The sequence below is a fragment of the Rhinolophus sinicus genome, chromosome 2, assembly GCF_057876585.1.
Source record: "Rhinolophus sinicus isolate RSI-liver-muscle chromosome 2, RSI-T2T, whole genome shotgun sequence".
Lineage (NCBI taxonomy): Eukaryota > Metazoa > Chordata > Mammalia > Chiroptera > Rhinolophidae > Rhinolophus > Rhinolophus sinicus.
In genome coordinates, this window is record NC_142502.1 from 126280386 (window position 1) to 126299934 (window position 19549).

The 19549-nt window shown below is 43.7% G+C and overlaps 1 protein-coding gene across 1 annotated transcript; it reads right to left on the minus strand.

The window, feature by feature from the left end:
• Positions 1 to 4481: 4481 nt before the first annotated feature.
• FOXI3 (forkhead box I3) lies at positions 4482 to 10510 on the minus strand. Its single transcript, XM_019757035.3, has 2 exons — positions 9691 to 10510; positions 4482 to 7063 (listed from the first exon to the last, which is right to left on the minus strand). Exons 1-2 carry the CDS (start codon positions 10388 to 10390, stop codon positions 6438 to 6440), a joined length of 1326 nt encoding a protein of 441 aa, XP_019612594.2. The 5' UTR covers positions 10391 to 10510; the 3' UTR covers positions 4482 to 6437.
• Between the last annotated feature and the right edge of the window lie 9039 nt (positions 10511 to 19549).

The window sequence follows — 19549 nt, forward strand, 5'->3', positions numbered from 1 at the left end:
GAAGTTACCAAAATGTTCTAAGCAGGAAAGTGATAGAATAGTAACTGTTGTTGAAAAGATTACTCTGGCTTTGGAGAAGCCAGTGAAGTTAGAACAGCAGAGATGAGCACAGTGGAAACAGAAGGCAGCGTGGAACTGAGGCGGGGAGGCCCAGTAGGAGACTGCTGTGGCTTTCCTGGCAGAGGTGTGGTGATGGTGGATGAACTGGTGAGAAGTCAGGGGCTGGAGACCAGTTTTGGATACTAGAGCCCACAGTTCTTGTTTCGGGCTCGGATGTGGAGTGTGCGGGAAACAGAGGAAGCAAAATAAGAGTTAGTAGGTGTTTGGAACATTTGTCATCTGACTCGCCCACTAACCGGATGGATGAGCGAGTGAACCTCCTTTTCCTGCAGGACTTCAGGGCTCCCAGTGGCCAGCCAGCAGCCAATGCTCCCGCTCTTTTTACCTCCCTGGGATAGGAGGACAAAACACTCAATCTCTAAGGCTATTGGGCAAACAAAATGGATAATATTAACATCAGACTTTCTGAAGAGAGACAAGTAGAGGCTCTGTGAGTGGATGTGAGGCCCTTCTCGATGTTACCGTTAGGCAAACACACAGATTCAGAATAGTCCCATGAGGTAGATATTGCTATTATCCATTTTACCGAGAAGACTGAGACCTGGGGACTTTGTATGACTGGGCCATAGTCACAGCACCTGTGCATCACCCAGGTGTGGAGAGTTGGAGGTAAGCAGTTACAGAATGGGGTCAGTTGGCATCATCCTTGGAGGTGAGAGGAAGGAGAGGTCCTCATGCTTGTTAATGCCTGGCTTTCTCTCAATACAAAGCAGAAGGATCCCCGCATTAGAGTTTGCTTAATACATTTCAAGAGGGTAAACTGAAAAGGGGAAAACCCCAACGCACTGGTAGCCTTGAACCTCCTTGGAAGTGCAGTACAAAGATGTCAGTTGGTCTGCCCACCTGGGGCTGGGGCTGAAAGCTGGCACCCAGGAGTGCAGATGCTGACATCACTGTGGTTGGAATGCACCGGGGCTGGAAGGGTGTGAGGGAACTGAAAGGACCAGTCATGCACCAAGGCCCAAGGCTTTCAAGAGAGCTCCACTTGACCTCTGTCACTTCTGTCAGTCCAGAACAACACAGCTTTGAATAACGTCCGTCCTGGTCCTTGTCTCTTCCTAGCACTAGTCACAGGAAAGGGAAGGAGTGAAGGTGCAGGTGGCGGATTTGCAGCCTCCCTCAGCCCAGGACGGGGAGCTGCCTGCAGCCCTCCCAGGCTAAACCATCCTCTCTCCTTATCACAGGCTGGCACAGCTAGCTGCGGAGCTCAGTTCCACCCTGTGGATACCGCCCCGCCCTGTGCACATTTGTTCTAAGCCCCCGCCATGCTTGCTAAGGGGCTGAGTGGATCTTAGTCACCTTAGTATCCTTAATGTCCAGCACGGGGCCTGATACCCGATGGGGATTTGTTGAGCCGATGGATAGATTTTCTACAGGAGTTGAAGGTTCCAACCCAGCATCCCCCATGTCTGGCTTCCTTCAGCAGCTTCAGAGCCTGAGATCTGGGCCTCTGATCTGGCTGCTGGCTCACCCTATGGAGGAGTTAAGGACATGTCAAGGAAAAGTGACTTTCCTTCCCACTGCTTACGATCCTGTGTCCTTGAAAAGGAGCCTCAGACACAAAGAACCAACCTCAGTAAGCATGAAAAGGAAATGCCTAAAGGGAACATCACTGAAGGCGGTCAGCGGGTCAGGAGCCTGAGATCTAGGCCCAAATCTGCAACCAGCAAGCTGTGTGTCCTTGGACAATTCACTTAACCTCTCTGAACCTCTCCTGTCTCATCTCCAAAATGAAGAGGCGGTATAGTAGGTTCAGGGCAGGTGAGCTCTGACATGGCCTGATTTTGAATTCTAGTTCAACCTGCAGCAACCGCTTAGATTTTTAACCTTGGCCTGGTTACATAAACTCCCCAGGCCTCAGTATTCTCATTGGTGAAATGAAAAAAAAAGGTTCTGTTGGGAGGGTTAACATAACTAATATATATATGTATATATTTAAGATATATATAGATATATATATTTGAGGTGTGTGTGTGTGTGTGTGTGTGTGTGTGTGTGTGTGTGTTTTAGGACAGTGCCTGGCATCCAAGAAGTGAGTTATTATTATTGTAATATTTCCTTTTATAAATAAAAAAGGGCTGCTTTCCAGGTCTCCTAGGGTTTTGGTGATGATCCCAGAAATCATGAATACAAAAGCTGGTAGGTACCTGGTCTTTTTTGTCTTCAGATCTGATAGGAAATTTCTTCTTTTTTCAGTGGTGCCAGACACCCAACCACCGGCCCCAGCTGACTGCTTTCCTAACAAAAGGCCAGGCCACCTTGGCCCTCCAGGTCCCTATGCCAGAAACTAGCACATCCCTGCCTGCCTGCCTCAGGAAACTACCAGGGGTTTCTTTTTCACTAACTACCTCAAGGTTTCAGTTACTAGAGCATCTAAAGAAAACAAGACTCAGGCCCTGCAAATTTAGTCTCTTTCCAAATTCTGGGAATCTCAGAGTGGAAGGGAAAGAAGCACAATTTGGGAGTTTCCTCTGAAGTTCAGTGATGCCCCCTTTGCCTTGGGAGGACTTGTGGGTCTGGGTGAGGAGTTGGGGTACAAAGGCCTTTTCCAGTTTTCAAAGCCTTTTTTCATTAAGTTTAAGAATGGGATGAAGGATCTAAAAGTATTAAGAAGAAAACCAGAAACCTACTTATTGGATTTTCAAATTCTCCTTTGCTCAGTCTTATTCTGAATGGTACACTAGGTCCAAGATGGCCGGAAGACGGCTGCTTTAAGTTATAAATGTGCCAAGTTGGCCTCCGCCTGCGCTGCAACTCGACATCAGCCCCTAGACCCCGGGGAAACCCCAGAGAAAGAGGGGTGCTCAGCTATCTGCCACGATCCTCATCTTTTCCTCTGCACTGTTTGAACACCACACAGTGAACTCTAGCTCAGATCCATAATTTCTGACCTGGTTCCCAGACAGCAAATGTCGCAGATGCAGGAAATCAGTGCCAGTTGGAATGCTGGTGCAGACTGACTTGGAAACATCACAGGCACCGGCAGCTTAGTCCCTTTCCCTTTAATCCCATGCCCAGCGGGAGGCAGTTCCCGATGGAGACTTGCTCTTAAGCACGGCTTCTTCAGTCCTGGGAGTGAGGACTGAGCCACGCTGCCCTTTGCAGTTAATTGTTCAGATCAGATTCTTCTCATCACCTTTGTCCTCATAAATGCCATTGTTCTGGCATTTAATATCAATATCCATCAACCACCCAGATCTAGATTCTTCCAAATACAGGTTAATCATGTTCTTTTAACATGTCTTCCTTTCTGAGCATCTTTATGCCCATGTGCCTACCCACCCCTTGCTGCCCCAAAATTCATAACCCAGATAGTTTACTACTGTTTAATCAGATTTATCGTCAGCCTAGGTCTCTATTAATAGAAGTAATTAATGTCAAATAATTATAAGAATCTATAAACAGCAACTAAAATATTGAAGGAGTCCACCTCCCATCTGACAAGGCAAACCTATAGATCTCAATTCGGAGAAATGCCTCGTTTATTGGGTTGCACCTACTCACAACTAATTCTCTCTAGGAGAAAAGGCATCTCAGAGGACAGAACCTGTCCTGTTCCAGCTTAGAGGCCTAATTCATTCAGGGCTCAACCACTTGCCCTAGGACCTAGGACTGTGTGTGGAGTAGGGGGCTCCCTTTCCACTTTGGCAAATTGTGGGAGTTGGTCTAGATCAGTGGTTTTTAACCAGGGTTAATTTTGACCCCAGGGGACATGTGGCAATGTCTGGAGATAAGTCTTGGTTGTGACACATGGCCAGGGTGAGAGGGAGAGGGGGTACTTCTGGAATCTAATGGGTAGAGACCAGGGACTCTGCTAAACATCCTGGGATGCAAAGGGCAACCTCTACAACAAATTATCTAGCCTCAAACATCAAGTGTCATTGCTCAGAAACCCTAGCCAAGTGTCCCAGTATTTCCATGGGAATCGGCTGCTTGTGGCCCTCCTGAGGACCACAAAACGCAGGGGTGTAGAGCTCCACCTGAGAAGTGTTACCAACTAGTAAGGCCTTCCAGCACCATTTCTTTCCAAAACAGACATTTTCTGGTGCACTGAAATTCACTTTAATCTAAATGACAGAACTGTTACTCTGTAATAAAATGCTCATATGCTTGTAGACCCTCCCCAAAGAGTAAATGTTTCATTCTGGCCCTTCCAGATGTGCGTAGGTGGGACAAATCCAAGAAAAAGCAATCACTTGCTCCCTCTCTCAACATACACAAAGTCCTGGCAGTGGTTTTGGAGCCCTACCACTTACATCGCTATTCCTTTAGGAGAAAGAAGCTGAAGACAGAAAAACAGTAATGTCGAAAAATGGCCAGAAGTCATCCCACTTAAAATTTATTTCATGTGATTCTCAGCATGCAGTGTACTTTCTTGGGGAAAAATTTTTTCATCTCAGTTCACATTATAAATTAATTCACAAATATAGAATTGTATTAGAAACAACATTTATAAAAGTCCATGTTTTTTCATAGCAGATAATATCCATTGAAACTGGTTTCTTGTACACACAGCATGGGGATAGATAGTCTCTTTGGTTGTCTTGCTACAGGTATACCACAGAGATATTGCAGGTCTGGGTCCAGACCATCGCCAGAAAGTGGGCTGAACAATAAAGCATGTCATCTTTTTGCTGGTGGAGGGTCTTGCCTTCAATTTGTAAAAAAAAAACAAAAAAAAACAAAAAAAAACTGTAACCTCTGTGAAGTGCAATAAAACGAGGTATGCCTGTACATAATATTTAAACATAATGGTGGTGTTACTTACACCTCAATAAACTTTTAAAAAATAATTTTCTGTACGTTATTTCAAAATAAAAATTTAAGAGTAATGCTGTGAGAGTTAAGAATATACAGGGAAAAGTTAAATTTTTTTACAATGAAATTTTTGTTTCTTTAAGGAAGTTAAAACCCCAAACCAACAACATGGTACAAAGCAATTCATAGGACATTATCTTCATCTTAATGCAACGCTGTTCCAATAAAATCAACTAACCCTTTGGGGAAAAGTTCAAGCAGTGACTGAGTGTCTGCCGTGTACGAGGCCAGGCACTCTGCTGGGCACTGAGAGGGTGACCACAAAAATTATTCAAATGAGGACACCTCTTGAGAATAAAAGGAGTGCTAAAAATAAATTATGTTCTTTTTAAAATCTTACCACAAATGGTTTATGAAAAGGCTACAAAAATTCCACTTTAAAACTACTTTTAATAACATTCTAATACTTTGTTTTGAAAACCATGAAATCCAGGACGCATACTAACAGGGACAGGACACCAAGTTAACTAGGACAATGGCCACCCCAGGCCTCAGGAACATGGCATCCTCGCTGCTCAGGGCAACGTCTCAAGTGATATTTATTTCAACCAGAATCTTTGGTCAACTGGGCTCTAGCTCATTCCTACCCTCTATCCACTATGTTTGCCTATGGTTGCTGGCACCTTTGTTTTTCAAGAACTAGAACACCATGTTACAAGCACCAGCTCTGGAGCCAGACTGCTTAGACCTGATACTGACTCCATGACTTACTATGTGTATGGCCTTGGGTGAGTTACCTAACATCGAGTTTCACTGCCCTCGATGAAAAATGAGGGCTTATAATAATATCTATCTCCCAACATTGTTGTGAGTCAAGTGTCTAGAACAGCACCTGACACACAGGGCTTCCTCGGGTAGTTCTATTGCTATTAGTAGCTACCGTGTACCAGACACTAAGCATTAAGCGGAGGGGATTCATGAGCTGGATGTAGCTCAAGGATTGCTGGGGTTTCCCAGTACAGTATCTTTAAAACTTTCATTAGTGGCAAAGAATTCAAATGGAGGTTTCCTACAAAAATACAGATATCTGACTTTTCTGGTAAAATCAGAATGCTGCCAGGCAGGAGATAACTACCAGCCATTCACAACCGCCTTCAGCCAGTCAGTCCCAACTACTCCCTATTGCTTCGGTTGCCAGATGCTATCTTTTTCCTACCCAATAACTTCATTCAGTTGTTTTTTGGCTGGCCTGTGTACACATTTGAGCTTGTAACCCTAATATACAGTGATGAACAAAACAGACATGGTCCCTGTCCTCAGGTACTATCCTAATCAGAGTGGGGTGGATTTCTCTCCAGGGAGGCCCTTCTCCAGAGAAACCTGTAAAGGCTTACTGGGTTGTTGAAAGACTTATCTACTATACCCAGGCTACTCCTAGTGTGGTCAACGAACCATAAGATCACCTGGGAGCTCCAGAGAAATGTGGAGCCTCACTTCCCACCCCAGCCCTACTGTCTTGGAATCTCAGGTGTGCATATTCAAGTCTGAGAAGTAGTGCTCTATACCTCAGAGCCCTCCCGGGGGTAGATGAGGCTGTTGACCATGCTGAAGTTGTAGAAAGGGGGGCTGAAGGGGGTGCTTTGGCCCCCACTGGTGCTGGCAGGGAAAGGGCTATAATAGGAAGATCTTTGGCTGCTGCCATTGCTGGTGCTGTTACTCAGCTGCAAGGTGTCTGGTGAGGCTTCGGAGACGGAGCTGGGGGAAAATGTGCTGCTGGAGGGTAGCTGGGCCCCCTGGATCCCAGGGAGGTGGTGGCCTCCAGAGAGAGCTCGCTGGGTGCTCCCACCGCTGCTGACACTTAAGGTGCTGAGGCTGCTGAAGAAGGTGTTGAGGCAAGGGGTGGAGTTGAGCATGGATCCTCCTGGAGAGGAGACAGTACTCTTGGCGCCCTCAGGAGGCTCTGGGGACTGGGAAGGCCTTAGCAAAGCAGAAGGGCCGTCTCCTTCTGGCTTCCCGCCCACTCCAGACCCCAATCCTGAGGAGAGACCTTCTTCTGATTTTGATGTCCCTGCAGCCACTGTGGAGCTGCTGCTGGCCTCAGAGCGGCGCTTTCGCTTCCGACGGAAGTTCCCGTTGTCAAACATTTTCTCACAGTTTGGATCCAGGGTCCAGTAATTTCCTTTCCCTGTACAGACGAGGAAGAAAGACGTTAGAGAAGGACCTAGTTTATGCCTTCGCACTTAGCTTCAATTTTTGGAGAAGGAGGGCAAACTTTCATTAAACACTGGCAAAGACGCTCAATCCACATTCTTCACCTTCAAGGAGAAATCTCGAACAAAGATGTTCTGGCCACTTTCATTTCCTCCTGGCAGTGTCTGCTACTTAAATCTTAAGACATAATTCTACTCACAAGATACTTTTAATTAGCCAACACCTTCCTTTCTAGGTCCACATGGAGTGCCCTTGCAAAATCCTGGCGCTACTTAAACTTGACCTCCATTTCTTATACATATAGGGATAACAATGGTACCCAACTCATAAGTTGGCTGTGAGGGTTAAATGATATCTCTGCATAATAGCTGGCACACAGTAAGCAGTGCAAAAATAGCATCTGTTAATTATTTGCTGAACGAGTATAATCGCCCCTAAAAAATACTCCACTGGAATAAGGGAACCTCAAATGTCTGATCCTCTACCTTGTTGAACAAAAATGACAAGAGTTATTACTGAAGAACCAATGGTATTAACAACGCCTTGGGTGGCATATATTCAGAGAACAAGGGAAGTCCTCTCCTCGAGTCTCCATCTCCTCCTCACCCTGGGCAGGAAGCAGCTCTTTCAAGTTTTCCCTTCACTGGGTGATCAGAGCCCCATTTAACGCATGATGCTAGTCTCCTACTGAGAAAATTTCACTCAATTTATTTAGCACAATTGAAGTAAAACAAGATCTATCACCTTGGAGGATTTTATCTCCCAACAACTCTTTTCACTTCTGGTTAAAAAAAAAAAAAAAAAGAAAAATCACAGGCATTTGAAAAAGTACTGTTAAGCACTTATCTCGTAGTGAGTGCTTTACATGGATAACCTCAGTTCCTCCTCACAGCTATGTGGAGATAGGCAATATCACCTCCACTCTTCAGATAGGGAAACTGAGGCACAGACTGGTTACTAACTTGCCATATGCCCAGTAAAGAATGGTAGGGCCAGGATTCAAGCAGACTGGCTCTAGACTCAGCATTCTCAACTAACCACTGTTATGCTGCTTCCACAGCATAACACCACACACTCCCCCACACCCACTTTCTCCACTGACATTTTCTGCAAATACTTGCAGAAAAAAATTATTTATATAACTACCATCTAAATAATAATATCTGCACCTATCAGGATATTTATATTGTGCCACCTTGGTACCAAGCACTTTGAGACAAGACACTATAGATCCTTGAATTTGTTAGAAGGTCCACAGGAGTATACATGAAATTTACATGATAATCGCAGGTGATCTGGAGGCTACATCAGGAACATGCACCTTCTACAACTGATGTCTGGTCCAGTACAGTAGCCACTACACTAGCCACATGTGGCTGCTGGGCACTTGAAAAGTGGCTAAAGTGAGAGGTAGTGTAAAACCACACACAGGATTTTGAATACTTGGTACCAAAAAAGTAATGTAAAGTATCTCAGTAATAATTTCTATATTCGTTATAGGTTCAAACAATATTTTGAGTTACCTAAAAAAGACGTTAAAAATAAGTCCATTGATTCTTTTTACTTTTTTAATGTGGCTGCTAGAAATTTACAATCACATGTGATTTGTACAGTATTTCTGTTAGAAGCCACTAGGAATACTCCAGAGTATTTACAAAATTTACACAAAATCCTGGATCTCTGTTGTGTGCAACTAAACCGGTTTTATTTCCCTTCTCTTTTTCCTATCACAACTCTGCCCCCACACCTCCCTTGCCCTGGGCGCCTTCTGAAAACCTCAAATAGGATTCTGTTTCTCTCGGGGTTTTTTTGTTTGTTTGTTTTTTGTTTTGTTTTTTAGCTTTTCTCCACCTCGCAGGTAGCCCTTCCCAGCCCTGAGCTTAGATCAGAACAAAGCAAATTTGGGGTTTTCATTTTTACACTTCTAAACAGTTAAGGTGCCAAACCCACAATCTGCAGGACCCAGCTGAAGTTCTGTGATCCCTCTGCGCCTGCCTCATGTCTGTGCCGCTATCCTCAACTCGTCTCTCTCAAGGTAGGCAGACTGTTTTATGAAGGACGCAGTGAGTCTCTTAGGAACCTGATGCAGGAGGAAGCGCACCGATGGACAGCTTGAATGACCTGCTGTTTCCCGAGGTCTCTCATCACCTCTTTTGTGATATGTGATGGGATTCTCAGCTCATGTGAATCCCTTTATCGTCATCCCTTATCTGAGAGCTCACCGTGTTCTTATTCCCAATCTACCTCCCTTCAAATGGCCCATAGGTGGCTTCCTGTATGAATGGGATTTTTCCTTTTTCTCTAACTGGCCCGCCTTTGCGTGCGTGTGTGTGGAGGGGGGGGGGGGGTAGTGTACGGGACCTGCTCCTTCTTCACCGGGTCCTCGCTCCGAGGATCCATTGATACTTCTCTTTGCCTTCTGGGTCCCCCTCACCCATGTCAAAGGAGGTTCGTTCGGGTGGCTGGCCCTCCACCGGCTCGCATCCCCAGTTAGAATCAGAAGACTCTGCATAGGTCTCAAGTCAGTCACGCGGAGACCACCCACCCACCCTACCCGCGCGCCGCTTCCCCGCGAGGAAGCACCTGTCCACCTGCCCTCACCTGGGTCGTCCTCGTCGCGGGGCACCTTCTTGAAGCAGTCATTGAGCGACAGGTTGTGGCGGATGGAGTTCTGCCAGCCCGCCTTGCTGCGCTGGTAGAAGGGGAAGCTGTCCGCCACGAATTGGTAGATGTGGCTGAGCGTGAGCTTGCGCTCGGGCGCGCTCTGAATGGCCATGGCGATGAGCGCCGAGTACGAATAGGGCGGCCGCACCATCTTCATCAGGTCCTCGCGGCTGGCCATGGACAGCCAGCCCAGCTCGCCGGGCGCGGCGGGCCCCGCGGGCGAGGCGGGCGCGGCGGGCGCGGGTTGGGCGAGGGACCGCTGCGCGCAGGCGAAGGTGCCGGCGGCGGTCGGCGCCTGCAGGAAGGGCCCCGCCGCGCCCCTGGGGGGCGGCGGCGGCGGCGGGGCGCCCAGGTACGCGGCAGCGGCGGCCGGCGGAGCGCCCACGCCCGGCCCGTTGAGCCACAAGTAGGGGTTGGCAGCGGCGGCCGGCGGCGCGGCGTAGTCGGCCAGCCCGTAGGGCGCCCTGGCGGCCGGGGGGGCGCCCGGGGCGGCAGCGGCGGATGGGGGCAGGCCGGGCTGCGAGTACACGCCGAAGTTGTCGCCGCAGTAGAGAGCCATGTCGGTGGCCGTCGGCGGGTGCGGCGCGGCGGCTGCGAGGGGCGAGCGGGGCTGGCCTCGCCGCTCCGGCGAGAGCATCCCTTTGGGAGCCAACCCTGCGGCCCCGCTTCGGCCCTCGCTCGGCGCCCCGTACTCCGGACGGGGGTCGGGCGGGTGCGCGCGGAGCGCCTGCGAGCCCGCTTCTTATAACAGTGTGCGGCGCGGCTCCTCCCGGGCCGGGCCCGGGGCTGGGCGGCGGCCGGGTCCCGGTTCTCCACGCCCCCGCCACGCCCCACCTGCCCGGGCGGCCCCGCGGAGCGCGCCCCGCCCTTGCAGCCCCTCCCGGCTGGGCCGTGGGAGCCCCGAGAGCCTGGGGGAGGCCGGCGCCTCCAACTTTAGGGCGAAAAACACCGCTTCCTACCTACGGTACTCTTACCACAGTAATGAAATAGAATAACAAATATTAAAACAAAGAGAAGATAACCAAAAGACTACAAATGTTTCCAAGAAGTTCGTGAGTTCACTTTAGATGGCCGCTCAGGCCACCTGCCTCGCCCCCTTCAGTTTTTCTGCCTCAAGCCTCTACACCTTTTGTGATCCAGTTGCACCATTCACGTTCGGTTTTAACTGATCTGTTCTCAGTCCAGCGGAATAGACGTGATCTACAACTCTTTGGGGTATACGATACAGTATATTAACCGGCATCCTTGGTGGGTCCCCTTCTAGGGAATTCTGTGATCGGAGGGACTGAAATCGGTTTTTAATTTCTCTAACCATGCCTCAAAACATATAACTATTTGTTCGTTCACATTCGAGAAGTATTTGTTCAGTTTATGTCTCGTCTCTGCATTCCTTCAGTGTGATTTGTTGTCTTCAAAAACAGAAGGGTGAACGTTTTCAAAGACATTTAAATTAAGTGGGTTCGGAATTAGCATTTTAAAGCCAAGTTTAATTTAAACTGTTCGAGAAGCTCTCATTTAAAAAACGGCCACAACAAATTATCATACTTTTGTTTAAAAAAAAGTACTTTTACAAACTACTTCTGTAAGTTTTCAACGGCGGTTCTTGCCTGGCAAAAAACAAAACCAGTAAAATCCCGCAGCGATACCACATGCCATGCAATCATTATTTACTGGCTCAGAACAACAATAAGAAAATTGTATCTTTTACAAATTAAAACTATTCCTAAATATCTTCTTAACAAGTGGCAGGTCAGAAATTCTCGTTTAAGGGAGAGGGGTGGGCAAAAGCGTTGTTTTGTGTGTTTTTTTTGTTTTTTTCCTGTTTGCCAATTGCAGACTGACAGTTCAGAGTATTTAATAATTTGGAACCTACCCACCTCCAATCCTGCATTTATTTTCATCAGAAAGTTAAGTTAGTTATGTACTTTGGGGGAAATTATCGTCTTCCGTTACATAACTTACTAAAAAATGAAATCCACAGATATTTAACGAGCAAATTGGTACCTAAAACGTAAATCACACTTCAAACGTAACTATTTTTCTCATCTTTTCTGGAACCAGAAAGGAAATATTTGTCAACTCTAAAGCACGCTATTTCTTTTAATCTCCTGGCAAATGCTGTAGAATGGAATGGTGTTTGCTGTAATTGTATTTTGATTTAAGGATCTAAATGTTTCTTAATTCAGATAAGCACAGTGCTTTTTGTTTTCTTTCCTCCCAAATAACCCAAAACGAAGTTGTTTAGTTGTGTTATTCTCTTGGGATATTAATAAGAATGACAACTATAACCCAGGAAATTGGAAAGCAATTTTTAATGAGTTACAATGCCCAAGTTTAATGTTTTTATTTTATTTTATTAAACTTAAAGGTCTAAATTAAATAGAGAAAATCCAAAAAAAAAAAAAAAAAAAAGGTAGGAACCAGATGATAATAAATTAGTAAAGATTTGAAACCATCTTCCCTTTAGTAATTGGTGTGCTTAATAATATACCTTCCTTTATTTTTTTAGCAAATTGCTTACCAATACATATTTTGCAGCTTTGCAGGATTGTTTGTTGTTGTTTAAAGTCTAATTCTGAACTCAATAGCTCCAAATTATTCTGAGAGGCCATAATTGCAGATCATTGCTTCTTGCTTTGGTTAAAAGTTCTGCCTAGTTGAGATATTTTGTTCTGTTCCGAAACTATACGTTATCTTTTGCGACTTTGCTTTTATTTAAAAATGACAGAGCCACCTAGCGGCTCTTTGCCTCTGCTACAGCATCCGGCCGGGTAGGGATCTGTGAGGCGGACACACCCTCTAGGGGTTTGGAAGTCACTTTTCTATTTTCAATCACATCTAAATGAGATAAGCTTAAAACTATTATTGGTCATGGCCTGGATTTTTCAGTGTCAAAATTATAATGTTTTTTAAATGACAATTTTTAAAACAAATTAAACAAATTTTAAAAGCAAGTTCCCCATTATAATGTTTTGTCAAATTGCCTTTTCACAAAAAGACATGATCAAAGCAATTGGTTAATGTTCTATGCCAGTGTAAAACAACGATAGCCTTACATGTTTTCATCACTGGAAAATAAACATTTTGGGAAATACTCAACCCAAAGAAAACATCTCATTGATTTTCCACTAACATTTGGTAACATTCTTGTTGCTTTTTTGAAATGGCTGAGGAACAACAGTGATTTATAATGGAATGTAATCATTTTAACAAATACTGTAACAGAATGTAAACTTCATTACACTCATTAACTTACAGGATTATAGAAACATTGGCATGTTAGTTTGCTAGCATTTTAATATTTCCAGAGGAAGAAAAGGGTAATATAAATTGGAAATAGCCTCAGCGCTCTTAGCTTCAAATGACTGCCAACTCAGAGCAACACTGAGCTGTGCAGTCAGTCCTTCCTATCTCAGCATCACGGTTTACCTTGTATCGTCTATGAAAAAGCCACAGGTAGAAATCGTGAAATCTACTCAGGTTGCCTACCTGGCTTTCAACCTTGCACTATTGTTGTTAGACCTATCTCACATTTTCTAGTAAATCAGAGGCTCTTGGAACACAAATCCTTATACGTAATTCAGTTTTATAAACACCTTGCCCACCATAGGATAAACAAATACCAATTTTTTAAGAAATTACTATCTATTGAATTAATGAATGACTGCTTATAAATGCCGCATTGGAATATAAACAAGCCCATTCAAGGATGTATAAACACGTACGCGTGCACGCGCGCGCGCGCACACACACACACACACACACACACACACACACACACACACACACTGGGACCTGAGAAAATTTTCTATAGCAGAAAAGAAGTATCACTTAGATGTGGAGAAAAAGCCCAAGTCTGAAAATAATTTATTAGAGAGATGGAAAGAACATTTTAGAAAATACCTGCTTTTTTGCTTTCAATGAGAATTAAGTAGTTTGATTTTTATGAAACAAGAAGTCAGAGTGAGGTAAAAATTAAACTCTGGTGCAAGTAGAGATGAGAAAAGAACTAGAGGAGGTGAGAAAAGAATGCAAGAAAGCTCAAATTGTAATTGAAGAACACAATTGGGAATAATGAGGTGAGAATACCTCTACCACATAGGCCAAACATATAAGATTAATTAGTGCATTTATTGCTTTGGTGAGGAAAGGATGGATTACTTTAGAAAAGATGTTGAGATTATCAGAGCTGGACCCACTACTTCATTCCTTTCCTGCTATAATTTTTTTTTGCAACTTCTGACCACTCAGTTGGTTCTTCTTTTAGAGCTGGTAGTGTCATTAGTGAGGGGCAAATTGAAGAGCCTTTGTCCTCTTCTATCTATACCTCAAAGGCTGTGATTTACAGATTGAAACAGGGACCATTCATGTGTGCCTTTAATTAATATTTTAGGGCTCTACTTACTGAGTATAAGTGTTGATGGGAAACTGAGGCAGCTCTTTTCTCCCCAGGAGAGCAGCTTTCCACCAACTTGGGATTTATCTCCTGTTCCAAAAATATTTTCCCCTTATAAGCCTTTTATGTTGATGTTGCCAAATTGCCCTTGCTGTCACCCCACTCAGGCACCCGGGAGTCAGGGAAGACTGGAGTGAGCTGCAGACAGAGTGGGGCAAAAGTCAAACCCCGGAAGGCTCAGAGACAGGGGCATGGCCGAGGGATCACCGAGCCACAGGCCAGCTGACTCCCAAGGCTCATGGCCCTCTTCCCACTGCAAACATTAGGCACAGGAAGTGTAGCAAAAAGGATAAATCCTAAAAATTCTAGAAGCCTAAAGCATCTGAGGATGCCACAGAAATTCCACGTACTTAATACAGAAAAATAAGAGAAAAAATAATCAGCCAAAATAGTGGTGCTCCAACAGTTCCTTTGAGCAAAGTCACTGATGTGCGGCCTCTCTGCTTGAACCTTTTCCAGTGGCCTCACTCTCCCCTCCCTAATTCTCTGGAATGCTTCCTGGCCTCAGGCTCTAGCTGATTAGCCCCATTCTTGAGCTTCCTGGGCTAACTTCTCAGACTCTTACTTCTGCTCCAGACCAGGCTCCCAGACTGTCTTCAGCTCTGTCCAGAGTCTCCCTGCCCTGATTGCATCCAGGCTCCCCCAGGATCCTCCCATGACAGCCGAAGGCCATCTCATTAGAAGGCTGCATTTCCCCCCGCCCCTCCCTCCTCAGGGCAAGAAGGCCCTACAGCCCTGCTGTCATGCTGGGTGGTGCCAGCATCTGCCTGGATGGATCATCCAACAACCTGGCCCTTCATTTCCAATAACCAACAACCTCAACAGGTCAGGCACTCATACTGTGCGTTCTACCAGGATGGGGACCTCACGTTTTTTCTTTTTTTCTTTTCTTTTTTTCTTAGCTCTAACAATTAAGGAACAGGTATTAAATACCTGGCACTGTGCTAAGCATCTTACATGCATGATCTCATTTAATTCTCACAGCAGTCCTATCAGATAAGAACCGTTAATCTACATTTTACGGATAGAGCAACTGACAGATAAGTTAAGTAATTTAACTGTAGTCTTCCAACTTCTAAGTGTGCAACAGTGGGATTCAACCCCCGGCTGTCTGTGGAGGCCATGCTAGTGTTTCAGCTCTAATTTCTTCCTCCATTATTTCCCCGGTACCTTGTCCAGTGCCTGGCATCAATGCATGCTCAATTATTGTTTGTTGCTCAAATAAATTTAAAAAACTATAAGTATGAAATGGAAACTAAAAGTCTCACCCTACAACCTCCTACCCTCTCCTTACACAGTCCCTCTCACAGAAGGCAGCCACTTGCTCTCAGTTTCTTATGCTTTCCTCCATAAAATATTTTGAGGTACGTACCCACACAGCTATATGCATTTTAAAATGTACTTGTTTGACACTATCACATCAGTAAAAAGTGAGGGGGAGGTTCATGCTTTCACCACGTCATTCATTGTCTCCAATTAATTTATTCTTCCTGTTTAAGTTGGAAGTTATTTTTAAATGCATGCATAGGATAAGAGGAGAATAAATTAGCATCTTATTTATTTTAAAATGCACATATAGAATAAGAGAAAAACAGTCAACAAATTGCGTTCCCCAAAAAGAAAACTCAAACTGTGAAATAGATTACGTAGAGCAGTGGTATGCTTAGGAACAATGGATGATGGAAGTGTAATGAAGTGAATAAAACAGTTTTTACAATGGGGAAAAAAATGTACAAAAATAGAATCCGTTATTCACATGGCTCTGCACCTTACAATTTCATTACTATATTTTGGAGAACTTTCCAAAACAGCCCATATGTCCATATGTCTACATTTTATCCACCTGGTTTTCCCTTTCATGGGATATTCAGTGGGGACCCCCAGTATGGCTATGTGTCAGTGGTCTGTAGCCAGTGTCTGTTCTAATTTATTGGTGTTCCTCCATAGTTGTTGGGCAATGTTTTGAATTTAATCTATTTTTGATGCATCTTTGGATTATTTCTTTATTTACAAAATATGGCTTACTTTACTTATGATAGTCAATTCCTAGCTGGGACATGCTGAGTCAGTGAGCACCTTTAGACAAAGTGCTCTGCCTAAGGTGCCCTATTTATACCACCAGCAGGTTCTCCATGATTGCCTATTTCCCTTTACTTTCCTAACACTGGATTTGTTTGTCTTTTTATTTTTGCCAATCTTAAAAGCACAAAAGGATGGTGGCCGGTTAGCTCAGTTGGTTTGAGCATGGTACTAATAACACCAAGGTTGCAGGTTTGATCCCTGCATGGGCTGCTGTGAGCTCCTTAAAAAAAAAAAGAAAGAAAGAAAGAAAAGCACAAAAGTATATCTCAAAAATGTTTTGATTTGTTTTTCTTTATGAATGAATTTAAATACCATGTCATATGTCATTTTATTTTTGTGTGTGAACTGCCTTTTCTGATTTTCTGCCCATTTTTTTATTTGTGTATCTTTTTTAAAAATTGATGTGTCTGAGATCTTTGCAATTAAGCATATTTACCTTTTTTCTCCAAGGTGTTGCAAATCATGGTTTTTTTGTTAAAACTGTCTCTTGGCACTGTCCTAGTTGTTTTTCTTTATCTTCTACATCTTCCTCAAGGACTCTATTTCTCATCTCATCTTTTAAATAGTGTTTTTCCCCTTCAGGTTCCTAACCTCGGCCCTCTTAGTTTCCTTCTACACATTGTTCATGGGTTGCCGCATCTACTTCTGTGGCTTTAAGAATCATAGTGGACATGGTTTGTTGCTGTTGTTATTGCCAGTTTAACAACTCTATAAAGAAACACTTTCATTATTCCCCAATCTTGGGGTTTACATGGGATTGGCCATTCGGCAGGGACAGGCTGGAGTTCAGCCTTGGCACTTGCCCATGTTGCTTTTCCCTACACTAGTGATTTATTTAAAGTGAGTGAGTGATTTAAGATAGATCATGTAAGATTTTCTTCAGGATTTCTGCTAGGATTATCAGGGAAAAATTCCTTTCTTCACAGGGATTGGCTGTACAGAAACTATAGTCCTGAAATGGCCGTCTTTGGTACCATGAGGGAGAGCCTACCTTAGAATGCAGGTGACACCATGTAAAGTTGAGTGACAGAAATGAAGACACATCCTGAGTCCAAACTTTGAATCCCTTCATCCAGAATCCTCCTTCACTCCTTTGAACTTCCTGGTTTCATTAGCCAACAAATGTCTTTTTTTATTTAATAAGTCAGGATGGTGTTTGTTATAGGCTGAATCATGGCTACCCCCCACCCCCCCCCAAAAAAAAAATTTGATATGTCGATATTCCAACTCCCAGTACCTCAGAATGTGACCCTATCTATCTGGAGATAGGGTATTTAAAGAGTTAATTAAGGTTAAAATTAGGTTATTAGGGTGGGCGCTAATCCAATATGACTCGTGTCTTTATAAGAGGAGATCATGATAGACATGTACACACAGAGGGAAGATGATATGAAGACATTGGAAGAAGACGGCCATCTACAAGCCAACGACAGAGGCCTTCAGAGGAAACAAACCCTATCTACACCTTGATCTTGGACTTCTAACATCCAGAACTACAAGGAAATACATTTTTGTTGTTTAAGCCACTCAGTTTGTGGTACTTTGTTTGGGCAGCCCTAGCAAACGAATACAGATGGGTTTTTATTCCTTTCAGAATAAAATGTTGGTGACTCTAATCAAAATCTCTCACACAAGTTCCTGGCCCAGTAATCCACTATCCTATTGGCTATTTCTTCATTTTCTCACAAGTCACCTCAAATACAACATGTCTAAGCAGGTCATCACAATTCTTTTAAAATCCACTTCTCCTCCTATATTCCATAATCTCTCTCTGAAGGGTCCCATCCCACCATTGACCCAGTTGTCTAAGCCAGAAACCAGAGGTTCTTCTACCTCAGTGACCATGTCATGCCAGGATGGTGCTTTATCTGTCCTACTTGCAACACCAAGGCTTAGGCCACGATCATCTCTCCTGGATTAGTGAAGTTGGCTCCTAATTGACTTCCCTGCCTCCTCTTGTCACATTCTAATCCTCTCTCGGCACCACTTTCACAGTGATTTTTATAAAAGGGCAAATCCAGTTGTGACCCTCCCCTGCTTTCAGCTCTTTAGTGGCTCCCATTGCTCTTAAGATAAGGTCCAAAATCCACAAGTGATCCTGGGAGACACAGCTCATTTTGTTAGCTAGCCTGTCACCATGCCACGCTCAGTTTATACTCTCTTCTAAATCTCAGCGTTTCCCCAAATCTAGGCATTCTGATATTCTCTTCATGATTCACTATATCACTTATGCTAATCATTACTTAATATTTTTCTTTTAATTGATTCCATTTTTAAAATTAAATTTCATTACTTAGAAAGGAAACTATATAGCACTACTGTAAATATATATATATATATAACTATCTCACTTGTCATAAATAGAAGGTAAACAATTTAAATGGATCATTAATATTGCTGAAAAAAATTGTTCCCTACAATAATAATAATGTTATTAGATGTCAAAAAAAAATAGAAATAAAAATATAAATGATATCATATAAGCAACAGTAAATTTAATTTCATTAACACAGTTCCAAACCTGAAAATAAATTCCTCAACAAGAAGACCAGCACTATTTATGATCAGGTTAGTAACAGTGATGTTCAGCTTAATGATGCTTATTTTAAAATTAAGATTAAGAGAAAGTTCTACATTATAATAGTAAAACACATTCTGTTTTTTTGAACTTCTTTTAACCAGCATGAAGAATTGCAGCTTACATGTGTCTACATGGGAATGGAAAAAGGCATTTAATTGTCCCATTTGATAGATTTGGCTAACTGTTATTCAAAAAGATTTGATTCAAGAAGCCAACTGAAGTAATCCTTAGGATCTATTGTAATTTTATAAAGGCATAATCCAAGATAATATTTAAAAAGGAATAGAGAAAGAATTTCTGGTGCCTTGACTATTGTCACTGGATAATGCTTATGAAATCCTTTTATCAATCCTGTCAAGTATTTTTTCATGCCCTTCAAAATACTTCCAGCAACTCTTTCAGGTGAGTTTACAATCAGGTTCATTTATGAACTCAAGAAATAGTTATTGAGAATGACAGACCCTGTCCGTGGCTCCAAGCAAGCATAATAAACCATGAATCGCCTGCTCCCACCTAGCTTCAGACAGGGAGGAATTTCCTGCTCCGTATGACCCAGGGACCAAGGGACCCAGGCTACAGGCTTACAATCTTCAAGGTCACTTTATCTTGCCAGGGAATACTGAAATAAGCTTGTCTTTTAAGGGTAAATTAGGCTTTCAAATGAGCAAGACTTATCT

Excerpts from the sequence above, each read along its gene's own strand:
- FOXI3 (XM_019757035.3), bottom strand. The coding sequence starts at position 10,390 with ATGCTCTCGCCGGAGCGGCGAGGCCAGCCCCGCTCGCCCCTCGCAGCC. Across the intron at positions 7,064-9,690 it reads CCGCGACGAGGACGACCCAG|GGAAAGGAAATTACTGGACC; the intron begins GTGAGGGCAGGT and ends TCGTCTGTACAG.